The sequence below is a fragment of the Aethalodelphis obliquidens genome, unplaced genomic scaffold (assembly GCF_003676395.1).
Source record: "Aethalodelphis obliquidens isolate GAN/ISIS:26980383/991018 unplaced genomic scaffold, ASM367639v1 scaffold13, whole genome shotgun sequence".
NCBI classification, from domain to species: domain Eukaryota; kingdom Metazoa; phylum Chordata; class Mammalia; order Artiodactyla; family Delphinidae; genus Aethalodelphis; species Aethalodelphis obliquidens.
In genome coordinates, this window is record NW_020837957.1 from 11374531 (window position 1) to 11387165 (window position 12635).

At 37.0% G+C, this 12635-nt stretch overlaps 1 protein-coding gene across 1 annotated transcript in view; it reads left to right on the forward strand.

Annotated features, from left to right (window-relative positions):
* Positions 1 to 12635, forward strand: part of TNNI3K (TNNI3 interacting kinase) — a 290251-nt gene that overhangs the window by 106947 nt on the left and 170669 nt on the right. The window contains exons 14-19 of the mRNA XM_027114085.1: positions 9069 to 9155; positions 9729 to 9785; positions 10738 to 10830; positions 10917 to 10974; positions 11102 to 11296; positions 12032 to 12136. Coding sequence (XP_026969886.1) covers positions 9069 to 9155; positions 9729 to 9785; positions 10738 to 10830; positions 10917 to 10974; positions 11102 to 11296; positions 12032 to 12136 — 595 coding nt within the window. The remainder of the gene's footprint in view (positions 1 to 9068; positions 9156 to 9728; positions 9786 to 10737; positions 10831 to 10916; positions 10975 to 11101; positions 11297 to 12031; positions 12137 to 12635) is intronic.

Genomic DNA, 12635 nt, shown 5'->3' on the forward strand with positions numbered 1-12635 from the left:
TTATTTGCTTCAGTACTGACACCAGTTAAAGTAATTTACAGAGGCTCCTATCCCAATATCTAATTACCCAGAATACAATATTTGTATACAGCAGAACTACTCTAATTCACAGTGACAGGGAGCTGCAGTTGGAGAATTAGTGAGTAAGTGAGCAAAAACAATAAAAATCAAGGTTCCTGTACCATGATATATACTTTGTTCATTCCTTTTGACAAGTGTAGTGTGGTGTGAATTATTTATAGTAAATATACCATAGTGTATTCTCTAAAAGTAATGAAGTCTTACAGTTGTGAGTTTCTACAGCTTTCAGCCAGTAAAAAAATAACTAAGAGATAAGGGTGAGGGAGGAGTAGAAGGAAGAAGAGGTGGCGTCATTAAATATTTTGATAACTCTTCATCCATGGATTATAAACTCCCAAACTTCTTCTATATTGAATTCTTACCTCTTTGGAGTTTACTTAGTTTAATGAACATAGTTTAGTGTGCTAGGGTGGATTGGGTTGGGATAGAGGAAGGAATAAACAAAAGATTTAGATGGCATTTTAAAATCTATGTGCAATTTTGTGTCTACTGGTTACCTTTCTACATGTTTAGTTAACTCTATCTTTTAAAAAATAAATAAATAAAATAATGCCAACTCTCATTAGAATAGGAAGAACTTTTACTCTTATGGGGGATAACACAAAAATTTTGAGACATAATAACTGTGTAAGAAGCTACAAACATTAATACAAACAGCAGAAGAGAGCTTACAGTAATTAATCACTTATTACATATGCATACATAATATGTATATAATTTAATTATCAAAATAACCCTTTAAATTGGTATTACCTTTGTATTACAGATAAAATATTTGAGACTTGGAGGTGTTGTCACACTAGCTCGAACCACACAGCTCTTAGGTGGAGAGCTGATACCAAACAGAGGTCTGTCTCATTGCACAGTTCAACTGCTTACCACCTCACTCAGAATCAGATAGATCTAAGTCCAAATCCCATACTTATTACTTAATGACCTTGGGCAAGTTATTTAACTGAGCCTTAATCTTCAAATTTAAAATGAGTAAATTAATAACCACTTTAAGAATTCTGCTGAGGGTTAGCGATAAGATGTAAATGTCTGGATCACAGATTCTCAATAAAAATAGTGGTATCTGTTGTTATTAAGTGGATAGCAGAGATACAATCATGCTCCCCAAAGCTTCCAAATCTTACAGTCTTTCCTCATTTACAACATGCTTTAGTGTCCAGTAAGAAATATGATATTGACATATTAGGATAATGGTCATTTTCTTTAAACCTCCTAATGAAGCATTTTATCCCTGCCAAACAGCACTAGGCAAACCCGGAATATATAAAAGCTTGTGTTATTTGGTTGTATATATATTTCTTGTTTATGACTTAAGTAATACCATTCATTTAAAACTTAAAATTTAAGGACTACAGCAAGATCAAAGAGGTTTTGAAAATCACTAATCAAAATATTAAGCAATTTAAAATCATTGTTCTAATATGTATAGTTGCATGCAAATATATAACATAATATTTTAAAATTTTAGTACAAATTTGCAAGTCTCTTTACTACAGCAGGGTTTTCCTCCTCAGTCATGGAGAAGTATCAAAGATTCTGTGGCCATGTTTTCAAAACATCACACCATCTGACGTGCTGGATCCCTTTACTTGGATACCTGAGGAGCAATTAAAACTCAACAAGTCCAAAGTTGAACTTAATATCTTTTTTGTCCTCATCAGTCGGGTTCTTCTACCATATCCCTTATTCATTATGTCATTTAACAGCATTGCCGTTCACTTAGCACCTGAGTCAAAAATCTGGATTGATGCTTGACTACTTTTTCTCTCTCAACCTCCATTCCCCCATATCCATTCAGTCAAAAAGTCTTTTTATTTTACTTCATACTTACATTTTGAATCCATCCTTTTTTTGTTGTTGTCACTGTTTTAATCCATAACCTTATCCTCCTTCTCCTGATCCATTTTAGTAGTCTCATAACTACTTATTTTTTGTCTTCGGCATCTTTTGATTCCATTTTCTAACTGTAGTCTGAAAGATGTATCCAAGCTGTGAATAGGACCATATCATTCCCAGCTTAAAATCCTTCACTGACACACTATCACCTTAAGAAAAAAAAGTCTCAGTTTATTATCATGGCATACCTGTGCCCTTCTTACCTCTCAAACCTCATATCCAGTCCCTCCTGGCACATGAGTGACCCCACATGCTGCAGTCGTCATCACATTCACTAGATCCCTACCATTCACTAGGGTTTCACTCTGTGCCAAGCACATTCTACATCACATTATCCCATCAAATCTACACAACAACCCTGTTAAGCCAGCATCTGTTTACATGGTAGTTATGCAAAACTACTCGCTCCTCTATGCATATCATGTTATTCCATGCTTCCAAGCCTTTTCTCAAGCAGTCCTCTCTTTCTCTACACCCTCCCACCCTGCCTACCTGACTTCACTTCTTAAATTTCTTAATTGTATTTAACCTTCAAGACTCAGTTTATGGATCCTCTCTTCCAGAAAGTCTCCCCTGACATTCCAGCCTAATACACACATTCTTTCTTGATGTTTTATTGTGCCATACGCACATTTCTATCTCATGTTGAAACACTCTCCCCCTAAACTTTTTGAGAACAAACATTTGGGCTGTTAATCTTGATCTTCCAAAAACTTAGTTCAATGGCTGATTCCTAATAGCTGCTCAATACACATTTGTTGAAGTGAAATAGAGAATGAGCAGATATTTCAGTCATAACATTCTATTCCATGTCTCACTAAATGGCATCTGATCAGTCATAATATAGTTGATCTTTTCAAGAATACTAATTACCGCTATTCTGTTTTCTCTGTAGGGATTTTTGAAATATCATAGGTTTTTTATTAACTGAACAATCCTAATACTCAAATTAATAGGCAGAAGATTTTAAAGAATATTCTAAATACAGCTCCTCTTTCTATTCATTGGAACTGCAAAATTTTTTACTCTGACTAGAATTCTTTTATTTTCCTTTTTTGCTTAATCAACTCATGCTTATCTTTCAAGTTCAGCTTAAAAGACAGTTCCTCAAGGAATTCTTCCCTGACCCCTCCAGCCTATTGTAAAATAGCATCGTTATGCACATTCACAGCATCCTCTACCTTTCCTTCCTAAAGCTTGGCTAAATACAATTTTGAGTGAACATTTATATATATTTTTTCTTTTCTACTACACAACATTCATTACAACAGTAAAGAGCATTTCTGTTTCAACATTACACTCTCGTACTTTGTACCATTCATTCGTTCATTCAAAAAGAGTGTTATAAACTTAATATGTTCTAGACAGTATACTAGGAACCGAGGTAAAACAGTGAGTGAAACAGACAATATCCCCCTGCGCTTAAAAAGTTTGCATTTCTAACAGAAAACACAGGTCACGAGCAAGATAACAAATGGAAACTATCAGATAATAATAACAGCTATGAATAAAATAAAAAGTAAGTAAAAAGTTGCTAAGTAAAAAGTAAAGTAAAAAGTACAAAGATGGTAAGTAAAAAGTTCAAGGACACTAAAATGGAAAAGTCACAGAGGGCTTCCCTGGGAAGATGTTGTTTGAGCTGGTCTCTCATGGGCACTCAATAAATATTTGTGGAAGGAAAGGGAAGGGAAAATAAAGGCAAAATGGGAAGGGAGAAAAAGAGGAAAGAGGAATGTTAAATGGCTTGGTTTGTATATAATGTCCTTTTGGTAAAAGCATTCATCCTTGTGGATTCTTATCTCAAGATGAAGGAGGACTGGTGACATTCTTCTCTGGGCCTGGTGATTAAGGGATAAGAATCGTGGAGGAAGCAGGGGGTGTGTTCTCTTTCTTGTGATATCAAAGTAAAGTATCTTTCAGATTTAAGTCATGAGAAGATGTAGCAAGTCTGGAATATTTGTTGCCTCTGATTTAATTGTCAGTGAATGGGACCTGTACTGTCAGGAGGAAAATGAGCCATAGAAGTGCAAACATCAGGGGCCATCCTCTGATCTCACTTTTCAATGTTTCTGGAAAGTGCATTTTTAACATGATGGGAACGGGAGATAGTAAAATATTGAGCAAAGTCTCATCAGTATCATTGCTGTGAGAGTTTTATTTTTTGAGGCACATGTAAAGAATGGCCCAGGGCTTCCCTGGTGGCGCAGTGGTTGAGAGTCCGCCTGCCGATGCAGGAGACACAGGTTCGTGCCCCGGTCCGGGAAGATCCCACATGCTGCGGAGCGGCTGGGCCCGTGAGCCATGGCCGCTAAGCCTGCGCGTCCGGAGCCTGTGCTCCACAAGGGGAGAGGCCACAACAGTGAGAGGCCCGCATACTACAAAAAAAAAAAAAAAAAAAATAGCCCAGACTGCTCTTTTGATGACCTGAGCATGTGGTACATACAAGATCAATAAGAATTTCTTGGCTTCCGTAATTAAGATCAAATCTCCATGTTTTCTACTTAATCTCAGACCCACAGGGTGTCAGAGTCACAAAGGTCATAGTACTGGTGTCATTCACCATTAATCTTCAGATCTAGTTCTTAAAATGATTTTCGTAGCAAGCTTTCTTCTATGTTCTTAAAATAATTTCTCATAGCGATGAACAGCATTCATTGTTTCTAAGATGAAATGGTGGAGACTGAGAGACAACCTTATAGGGAAATAATAAAATTTGTACTTTTTCTTCTTGAATAATTAGGAATCCTCTGTTGTATACATGCCCGTGATGTAGATACTAAATTCTCCATGTAACAGCCCTTTGGATGGACTTGTAGCCTTAAAGAACAACCTAGGTTTTAAAATAAAGAGCTATTCAGAAAGTTTGGGGGGTGGGGTGGGGAAAATCACTCCAAATGTAAGGAGTAAAGGAACATAAGAAAAAGACAAATGAAAGGGGAAGCATGGCATTTTGGGAATATAGACAAGACTGGAAGAGTAGGGAGCAGGAAATGAAAGGCACTTCAAGCCAGCAGGAGAGTCCCATTTGCCAAAACCCTTGGGGGCACTAATGAATAATACTCTGAAAGTACAAATCATTATTCTAACTGCATTAGGCTAATATCATAGCAACCTCCTATTTGGGTAAAATACTTGGATGTAGATAGTACATTCTTAGATATGGGAAAACATTTTATTTAATTAGTGGGACTTCGATTATCTCTGGACATGTTCCATTAGTGTGCCTTGGTTATCTGGGTATATCCATTATCAGGAGTTTGGCTTACAAGTCCATTTAGTGAGTTCCATCAAGGCATTTTTCTGCTTAACCCCTCATAGCCAAGTATCAGGGAGCTGGGTCCTAGTGGTTTTCAGGTTTCTTTGCATACACTTGTAGTTTGTCAGTGCAGTGAGAGCAGAGGAGAATTTCCCATACATGTGTGCTTCAGCCCACAGTTAGCAGGAGGTGGGAAATCAGGCGGAGATGCCTTCCAGAGCCAACGGGGCCTCTTGGCATTTCCCTGGCAGCCTCATGCTTATCACCAGCCAGAACTCAGGCACTCATTAGGCTCTTGATGAAAAGCATCCTAAAGAAAATGCCAGCAAATTGTACCACTGCGCTGGCAGGAAATTAAAACTGCTCAGAGCAAGTGGAGCCAAGAGAGCTGTTGAGATGAAAGGTAACATCAAGGGTGTGATCACTGACTCACACAGGCCTTCAGGATTCAAGATGTGGCTTTCTGCTTCACTAGGGAAAGCAGGAGGCCCTCTCGGCTGTCAGCCACAGTCAGTCCAGCAGAGGGCCTGAGACAGGTGAGGAGGTGGGATCTGTGAATTAAGCTTTGTTGTACTTGGGTAAATGCTTGTGGTTTGGGTTGTTTTCTTTCCCCAAAGGAGCCTGTCCTAGGAAAAACACAAATAAGAAAAAAAAACTTGTTTTTGATTTGTTTTTCCTGGTCCCAAACACTTGAAGATCAAATTAAGTAAAATAAAAACTCCAAAAGCACCACAGGTCCTGTTAAAGTAGGAGCAGACAGTGTGGATAGGAGCAGATAAAACCTTAGAACCTAAGAATCTAACAAGGGGACAGATGAAGGAGTGTTTTAATTCCAGAGGAAATTCTTGGTGGTGGTGCTAATTTATCCTTAGGCTCAAATGGCCATTAGCAATGGGGAAGAAAGAAAAGCTGCACCAACATGCAAACAAAGCACACTGAGATTTGATTTTCATCACAACTAAAGGTGGTAGGCAGAGCAATGGCCCCCAAAGATGCCCGGGTCCTATTCCCTGGAACCTGTGAGTATGCTGCCTTACATGGCAAATAGCAAAGGGAATTAGGATTGCAGATGGAATTAAGGCTGATGACTAGCTGACTTTGAGAGAGAGAATATCCTGGATTTTCCAGGTGGGCCCAGTGTAATGACAGGGGTCCTTAAATATGGAAGCAGAAACAGAAGCCAGAGTGATACGATGTGAGAAGGACTCAGGCCAGCTGTTGATGGCTTTGAAGATACAGAAAGGGGGCCACAAGCCAAGAAATGTTGGTGGCCTCTAGAAGCTGGAAAAGGCAAGGAAACTGATGTTCCTCTAGGAGGAATGCAGCCCTGCCAACACCTTGATTTTAGCCCAGTGAGAACCGTGTCGAACTCTGACCTCCAGGACTATAAGATAACAAAGTTGAATTGTTTAGGCCGCTAGATTTGTGGTAATTAACAATGGCAGCAACAAAAATTGAATATATTGGTATTTAGAAAATTTGTCTGAAGTTCCGAAAATGAGTTTCCAAGTTCATTTACAATTCTTGAGGCAAAATAGTGAAGCAAGAAAGCAGTGAAAAGCTCCAAAAGGCATATTTATGTGTTAGAACTGTTAGGCATATTACATATATAATCTCACTTAGTCTTTACAACAGCCTTATGAAGATGCATCATCAGTTGTAATCTGTAAACAAGGATATGTTTGAAAAATAAAGACAAACCATGTCCTTCAGTTAATTAAAATCCTCTAGTAGTCCCCCATCTCATCTGCATTAACACACAAACTCCTTATCCTAACCTATAAAGCTATAAAGCTCCACATCAATAATTTCAAAGTGTGGACTGCTGATCAGCATCACCTGGGACTTTGTGAGAACAGCAACTCTCAGGTCCCACTACAGGCCTTTTCAATCAGGATCTGAGAGTAGGGCTCAGGAATCTGTAGTTTAACATGCACTCCAGGTGATTCTCATACGATAACATTTGAGAAGCACTACCCCACATGTTGTGCACTCACCGACTTCCCCAGCCAAGCCTGGTACCACTCATCCTTGCTTGCAATGCTCCAGCCACACTGGCCATCTTTCATTTTCTGAACGTGTCATGCTTTCTCCCATTTGGGGTTCTTTTCATTCTCTTTTCCTTCTGACTAGTAGGCTCTTCCTTTAGAAATTTACCTGTTGGCTTATGTCTTTCATGTTTTGAGGTTTCCCTGATTGTGAGCACATGAGAGTCCAAAGAAAGAATATTGATGGGACTGGTTCCCCATTATTTCATCATAACCTGTGTCTATGATTTGAGAAAATCATAGATCTGCCAGTCATGAATAGAAAGCTATGGATGATAAGAAAATGGACACTAGTTGTTAACTCCGTAGATTTAGGTATTGCTACAAGTTTTAACAATCATAGCCACAATTCTTTTTTTTTTGCTTTTTTTCTTGAGGAATCTGGACTTGGAATGTTACATTTGAAAAAGCTTTTAGTGCTGATAAACATCTTAATCATTTCATCTTATGATCCTGCATGCTCTATTAATTTTAATTCTTTTCTGAAGGGAGGATTTAATAAGCAGGCACAACTCACAGCATATACTCTATACATTAGCTAGGTGTATTCAAACCAGTGTTAACTCTGAACCCTTCGTGGTGGATAAGCACTTATACTTTTTCAGTTTCTAAATTTTGCCCTTTTTACAGTGAGTTCTGTTGCATTTCACAAGTTTCTTGGCAGGGTCTTTAAGGTTGATTTTGTTTTCTTCTTGTATAAATTAGCTACAGTAGATTATTTTCACAGTTAAAGCATAAGATAGTATCAAAGTGTAGTTCTATTGAAAATTGTTTCTACTCAGAGGAGCATTTAGCATTTTTATTTTTTATTTAGCATTTTCACAATTATAAGTCCCTAGTACAATTAACAAACTCCCCAATTTTGGTGGTGTTATGTAATAGAAATTTATTTCTCAGTCATGTAACAGTCCAGGGTGGGTATTTCGGGTTAGTGGATGGCTTTCTCCCCTCCCGTATGGCCTCAGAGCCCTCTGCATCCAGCCAGCAGATAGGGAGAGGAGAGAAGACTCACTTATTTCTTACAGTCCAGGCCCGGAAGTGATTTCACTTTCGCTCATATTTACTTGATGGGAATTTGTCGCAAGGCCACAATTGGCTGCAAGGGGGATACGGAGTTGTTGTCCCTGGGTGGGCAGCCATTCCCAGTGACAAAATCACTCTGTGAATGGGAGCTACAAATATTGGTAGGCAGCCAGCTGTCTCCTGCCACAAAAACCTATGCAGATTATCTTAATGCCCTGTTATACTGCAGTTGCCAGCCAAATGTAATGCTCAATCACAGCAAATACATCTCTCCTTCCTGGTTACCAAATGTGCTTTTCGCCCTTTTAATCGTGCTCTTATTATATACTCCCATAGCACTTGATATGTACTCATTTAGAAATTCTCATCATTTTTATTATTTGTTCAATTACACTAAACTTCCTGAGGGTAGGACCATAGTTGCCTTGTTCATTGCATCCCCCATACCCAACATAGTGCCTAAAATAGCACATCACATATATCAGTCTTGTTTTTTGTTAATTGAAGTGTACTTGACTTACAATATTATATTAGTTTCAGGTGTACAACTTAGTGATTCAATACTGTTATACATTACAAAATGGTACTAGAGTTTGAATGAATGAATGAAAGCACTAAATTCCTATTGCAATGTATTACCTCTTAAGATTAATCTTGTTTCAAGCTACCTTGGTTACTTTTCGATTAGGTGGTGAGCTGAATAAATCAAACAAGAATTAAGACCCTTTGTCCTTCTTTGTCTTTTCATAAAGGACATGATGCAATTGTCACACTCCTGAAACATTATAAGAGACCTCAGGATGAATTGCCCTGTAATGAATATTCTCAGCCTGGAGGAGGTACCCCCTTTCTTATTAAATTTTCATTGTTAGTGCAATATTGTGCCTAAAGGTAAACCTGTGTTTCTATCACCAACATTCTGGGGTTAGGGATGAAGGCATGTCAGATCAGCTTTATTTTAAGAAGATTTACGTCTGGGTGAGGCTGAAAATAAAGAAGCCCCCACTTAGGCTACTTTCTGACTCACCAGTCTGCAGTTCCTCCAAGTTTTACATTCTCTGGACTGGATGTTTATGAGGCTGGTGCATGACTGGGAAGGCCTGGGTAAGCTGAGAGCAGTCATTTTCCATTTCAGTAATCTATTAAGACAGAACAGAGAATACTCATATGCAGACACAAATTAAATCCACTGGAGTCTGCTAGACCTTGGATTTTTATTTTTAATCATTTTATGTACCCTCTAAATAAACACTTGCTGTACAGTTTCAGTATCTAGAGAAAAACCTAGAGTTAAGTGATAGTCTCACTTGGTGTTCTTAGCAAATTTCTTTTGTCACGTGCTACTTTTCATAGTGTTTAGCTTTTATGGAAAAAAATGTTTGCTACCTTTAACTCTATAATTTGATTTCTAGATGGCTCCTATGTGTCTGTTCCATCCCCTTTGGGGAAGATTAAAAGCATGACAAAAGGTATTTTAATATGGGACAGTTGTTATATTTTATTACTAACAATAGCTATTGCCTCAAATATGATAACTTTCTATTTTGTTTTATATATTACAAATGACTATTTTGCAAGCATAAATAATATTATTAACAGACCGTTCTTTCCATAATTAACCTCATCTGCTATGTTATTTTGCATATGTCCTCTTAGTTCATGAAGGTATAATGGTGAAAATTCCATATGAATATTAAAAGAAGATCAAATTCACATAGACATTTGTATTTTTAATGAAATATAAATTATAAATATTAATATCTTTAAGGAGAATTGGGAAAAGGTTTGTCATAGGGAAAAAAATTGAAAAATAAATTATTTTTCAAAAGATCCCAAATAAGTAATACTTTGGGAACTTTTCTGAATGTATGCTATACACAGAAATTAATACCATTGAATCAGGAAAGTAAAAAATATTCAACTGTAAATTTATATTTATTTAGAATTTGAAGTTTTAAAAAATTATTTTTGGTTTTGAATGTTTCTTCTGAATAATTCATATGCTTATTTCCTAATTGGCACCTCTTGAAGGTTTAGTTTATGGATATTTGACTAAGCTTTTTGTGACAGGTTGCTGGCATTGACCAGATAAGACTTTTTATATCATGATGTGATATGGACTGTTCTCCAGAGTTGCCACATCATACAGACAAGCTAGTGGTTGACCAAATCAGGAATAAACCCTTAGCTCCAATAACAAAGGTCGGGTAACAGAGACAGAGAACTAACGGGCTTTTAATGTAGGGGAATAGGGATCATTTGTGATAAGGTTTTAGTATCTCCAAGTAGTCAATTACAGTCGGAAAATTAAATGTTACTAGGGTATGATGTTTTTGGTTAAGTATACATGTGCATGTGTGTGTAAGCATCCACATGTGTGCTTTTTATCTTAAAAAATAAAATAATAATTCCTGTTTGCAGAGAAGGCAGATGTTCTCCTTCTAAGGGCTGGATTGCCTTCACATTTCCATCTTCAGCTCTCAGAAATTGAGTTCCATGAGATTATCGGCTCAGGTAACCTAAGAAAATACTAGTCTGTTTCAGTTTAATGAGCTCAGTTTAATAATATGTGTTTACTTGTTTCTCTTAAACAATTTTAGGTTCTTTTGGGAAAGTGTATAAAGGACGATGCAGAAATAAAATAGTGGCTATAAAGCGGTAAGCAAGCAAATGAGAAAATTTAGCATCCAAGTAGAGCAGTAAACTCTGAGAAGTATATGCATGGCTAGCCCCTTGTTTTTTATTCATCTGTTGACTGAAGACTTCCTGTTGCTGTCATTTCCAGTTATCGAGCCAACACCTACTGCTCCAAGTCAGATGTGGATATGTTTTGCCGAGAGGTGTCCATTCTCTGCCGGCTCAATCATCCCTGTGTCATTCAGTTTGTGGGTGCTTGCTTGAATGATCCCAGCCAGTTTGCCATCGTCACTCAGTACATATCAGGGGGTTCTCTGTTCTCCCTCCTTCATGAACAGAAGAGGTATGGTCTCTGACTTATCATTTTACATGTCATTGGAATTACAGTTGCAACACCTCATACGCGTTCTGCTTAGGTGAGCTTTTACCTTCTGTTATCTCTGAGTGCTAGGAAATGTGACATTTTAAAGATGGCTAATAATTTATGTCCAATAATTGTGTTTTAATGACTAGAAAGATTTCTCTGCTTTCTTAACAGGAATTCAGTTTAAGATAACAAATTCAAGGAATTTAAATTGGTAACTGAAGCTTATAATAATTAGGCTAAACTTGACATACCAGTAAAGCAGATATGTCTAAGATCAGAATAAAATAATTACCAGGGGTCACAGTATTTATTTTTTAAAGTTTTAAGAAAGAATAGTCTTGCACAAGTCTAACTTGAATTCACTTCCTAGATCTATGCATATGATAATTAGAATGTGGTTTTTACTCAGTGATTAGATTCCATTTTTATGTTATTACAAAGAAATTAAATATAAAATTACAAAGATTATAAAATCAAGTTGACTGTTTAAATAAGAGGGGTTGGTATCTGAATTGATCTATAATTAAGCATTATCAGATGTAGAAAAGCTATTTTTCCAAATGTGTTGAATTTTTAGCTTAATGTTCAATCAAGCAAAAACGGCTGAAATTATACAGAATAACAAATCACACACACTACTGATTCCTTTTAGAAAGGTATGGTATTGGCTTTGACCATTTCATCCTCATTAAATCTATTTTTAAATTCTAGGATTCTTGACTTGCAGTCTAAATTAATTATTGCAGTAGATGTTGCCAAAGGTATGGAGTACCTTCACAACTTGACACAGCCAATTATACACCGTGACTTAAACAGGTATTTTTTTCCCTCTAAATAATGAACTTGGAACTGTGTAACTTACTAGGAGTCTAAGACAGATTTCAGTGAAGATACATTTTAGATTTATTGCAGAACACAGTTTTCTACTCTGTGGGTAAGGGAACAGGCTACCATAAGCCTAGGGGATAGAAAGGTTTGTCATTGTCTTTTACAGAAATAGAAAGCTGTATAACTGCCTCTCAGGGACCTTTCAAATCTGTGAAAAATATGCAGAAAGACTATGACATCTGTAAGATTCACCAGCTAGCTAGTTCTCAGGCCAGTAAAGTCAGATCAAGGATTGAGATCAATGACCATTATAGAATGTCATGTCTCATACAAAGTCAGGTATTATAGTAGGACCTGTTATAAAATTATCTGAAATGCTACTTTTGTGCTAACATTTTGTTATTTTTTTCTTATAATTATAAACTCAGCCAAAACACAGCAGCTCATTTACCTAGTTATCATGTGAAGATGTTTTCATGTGGAATGG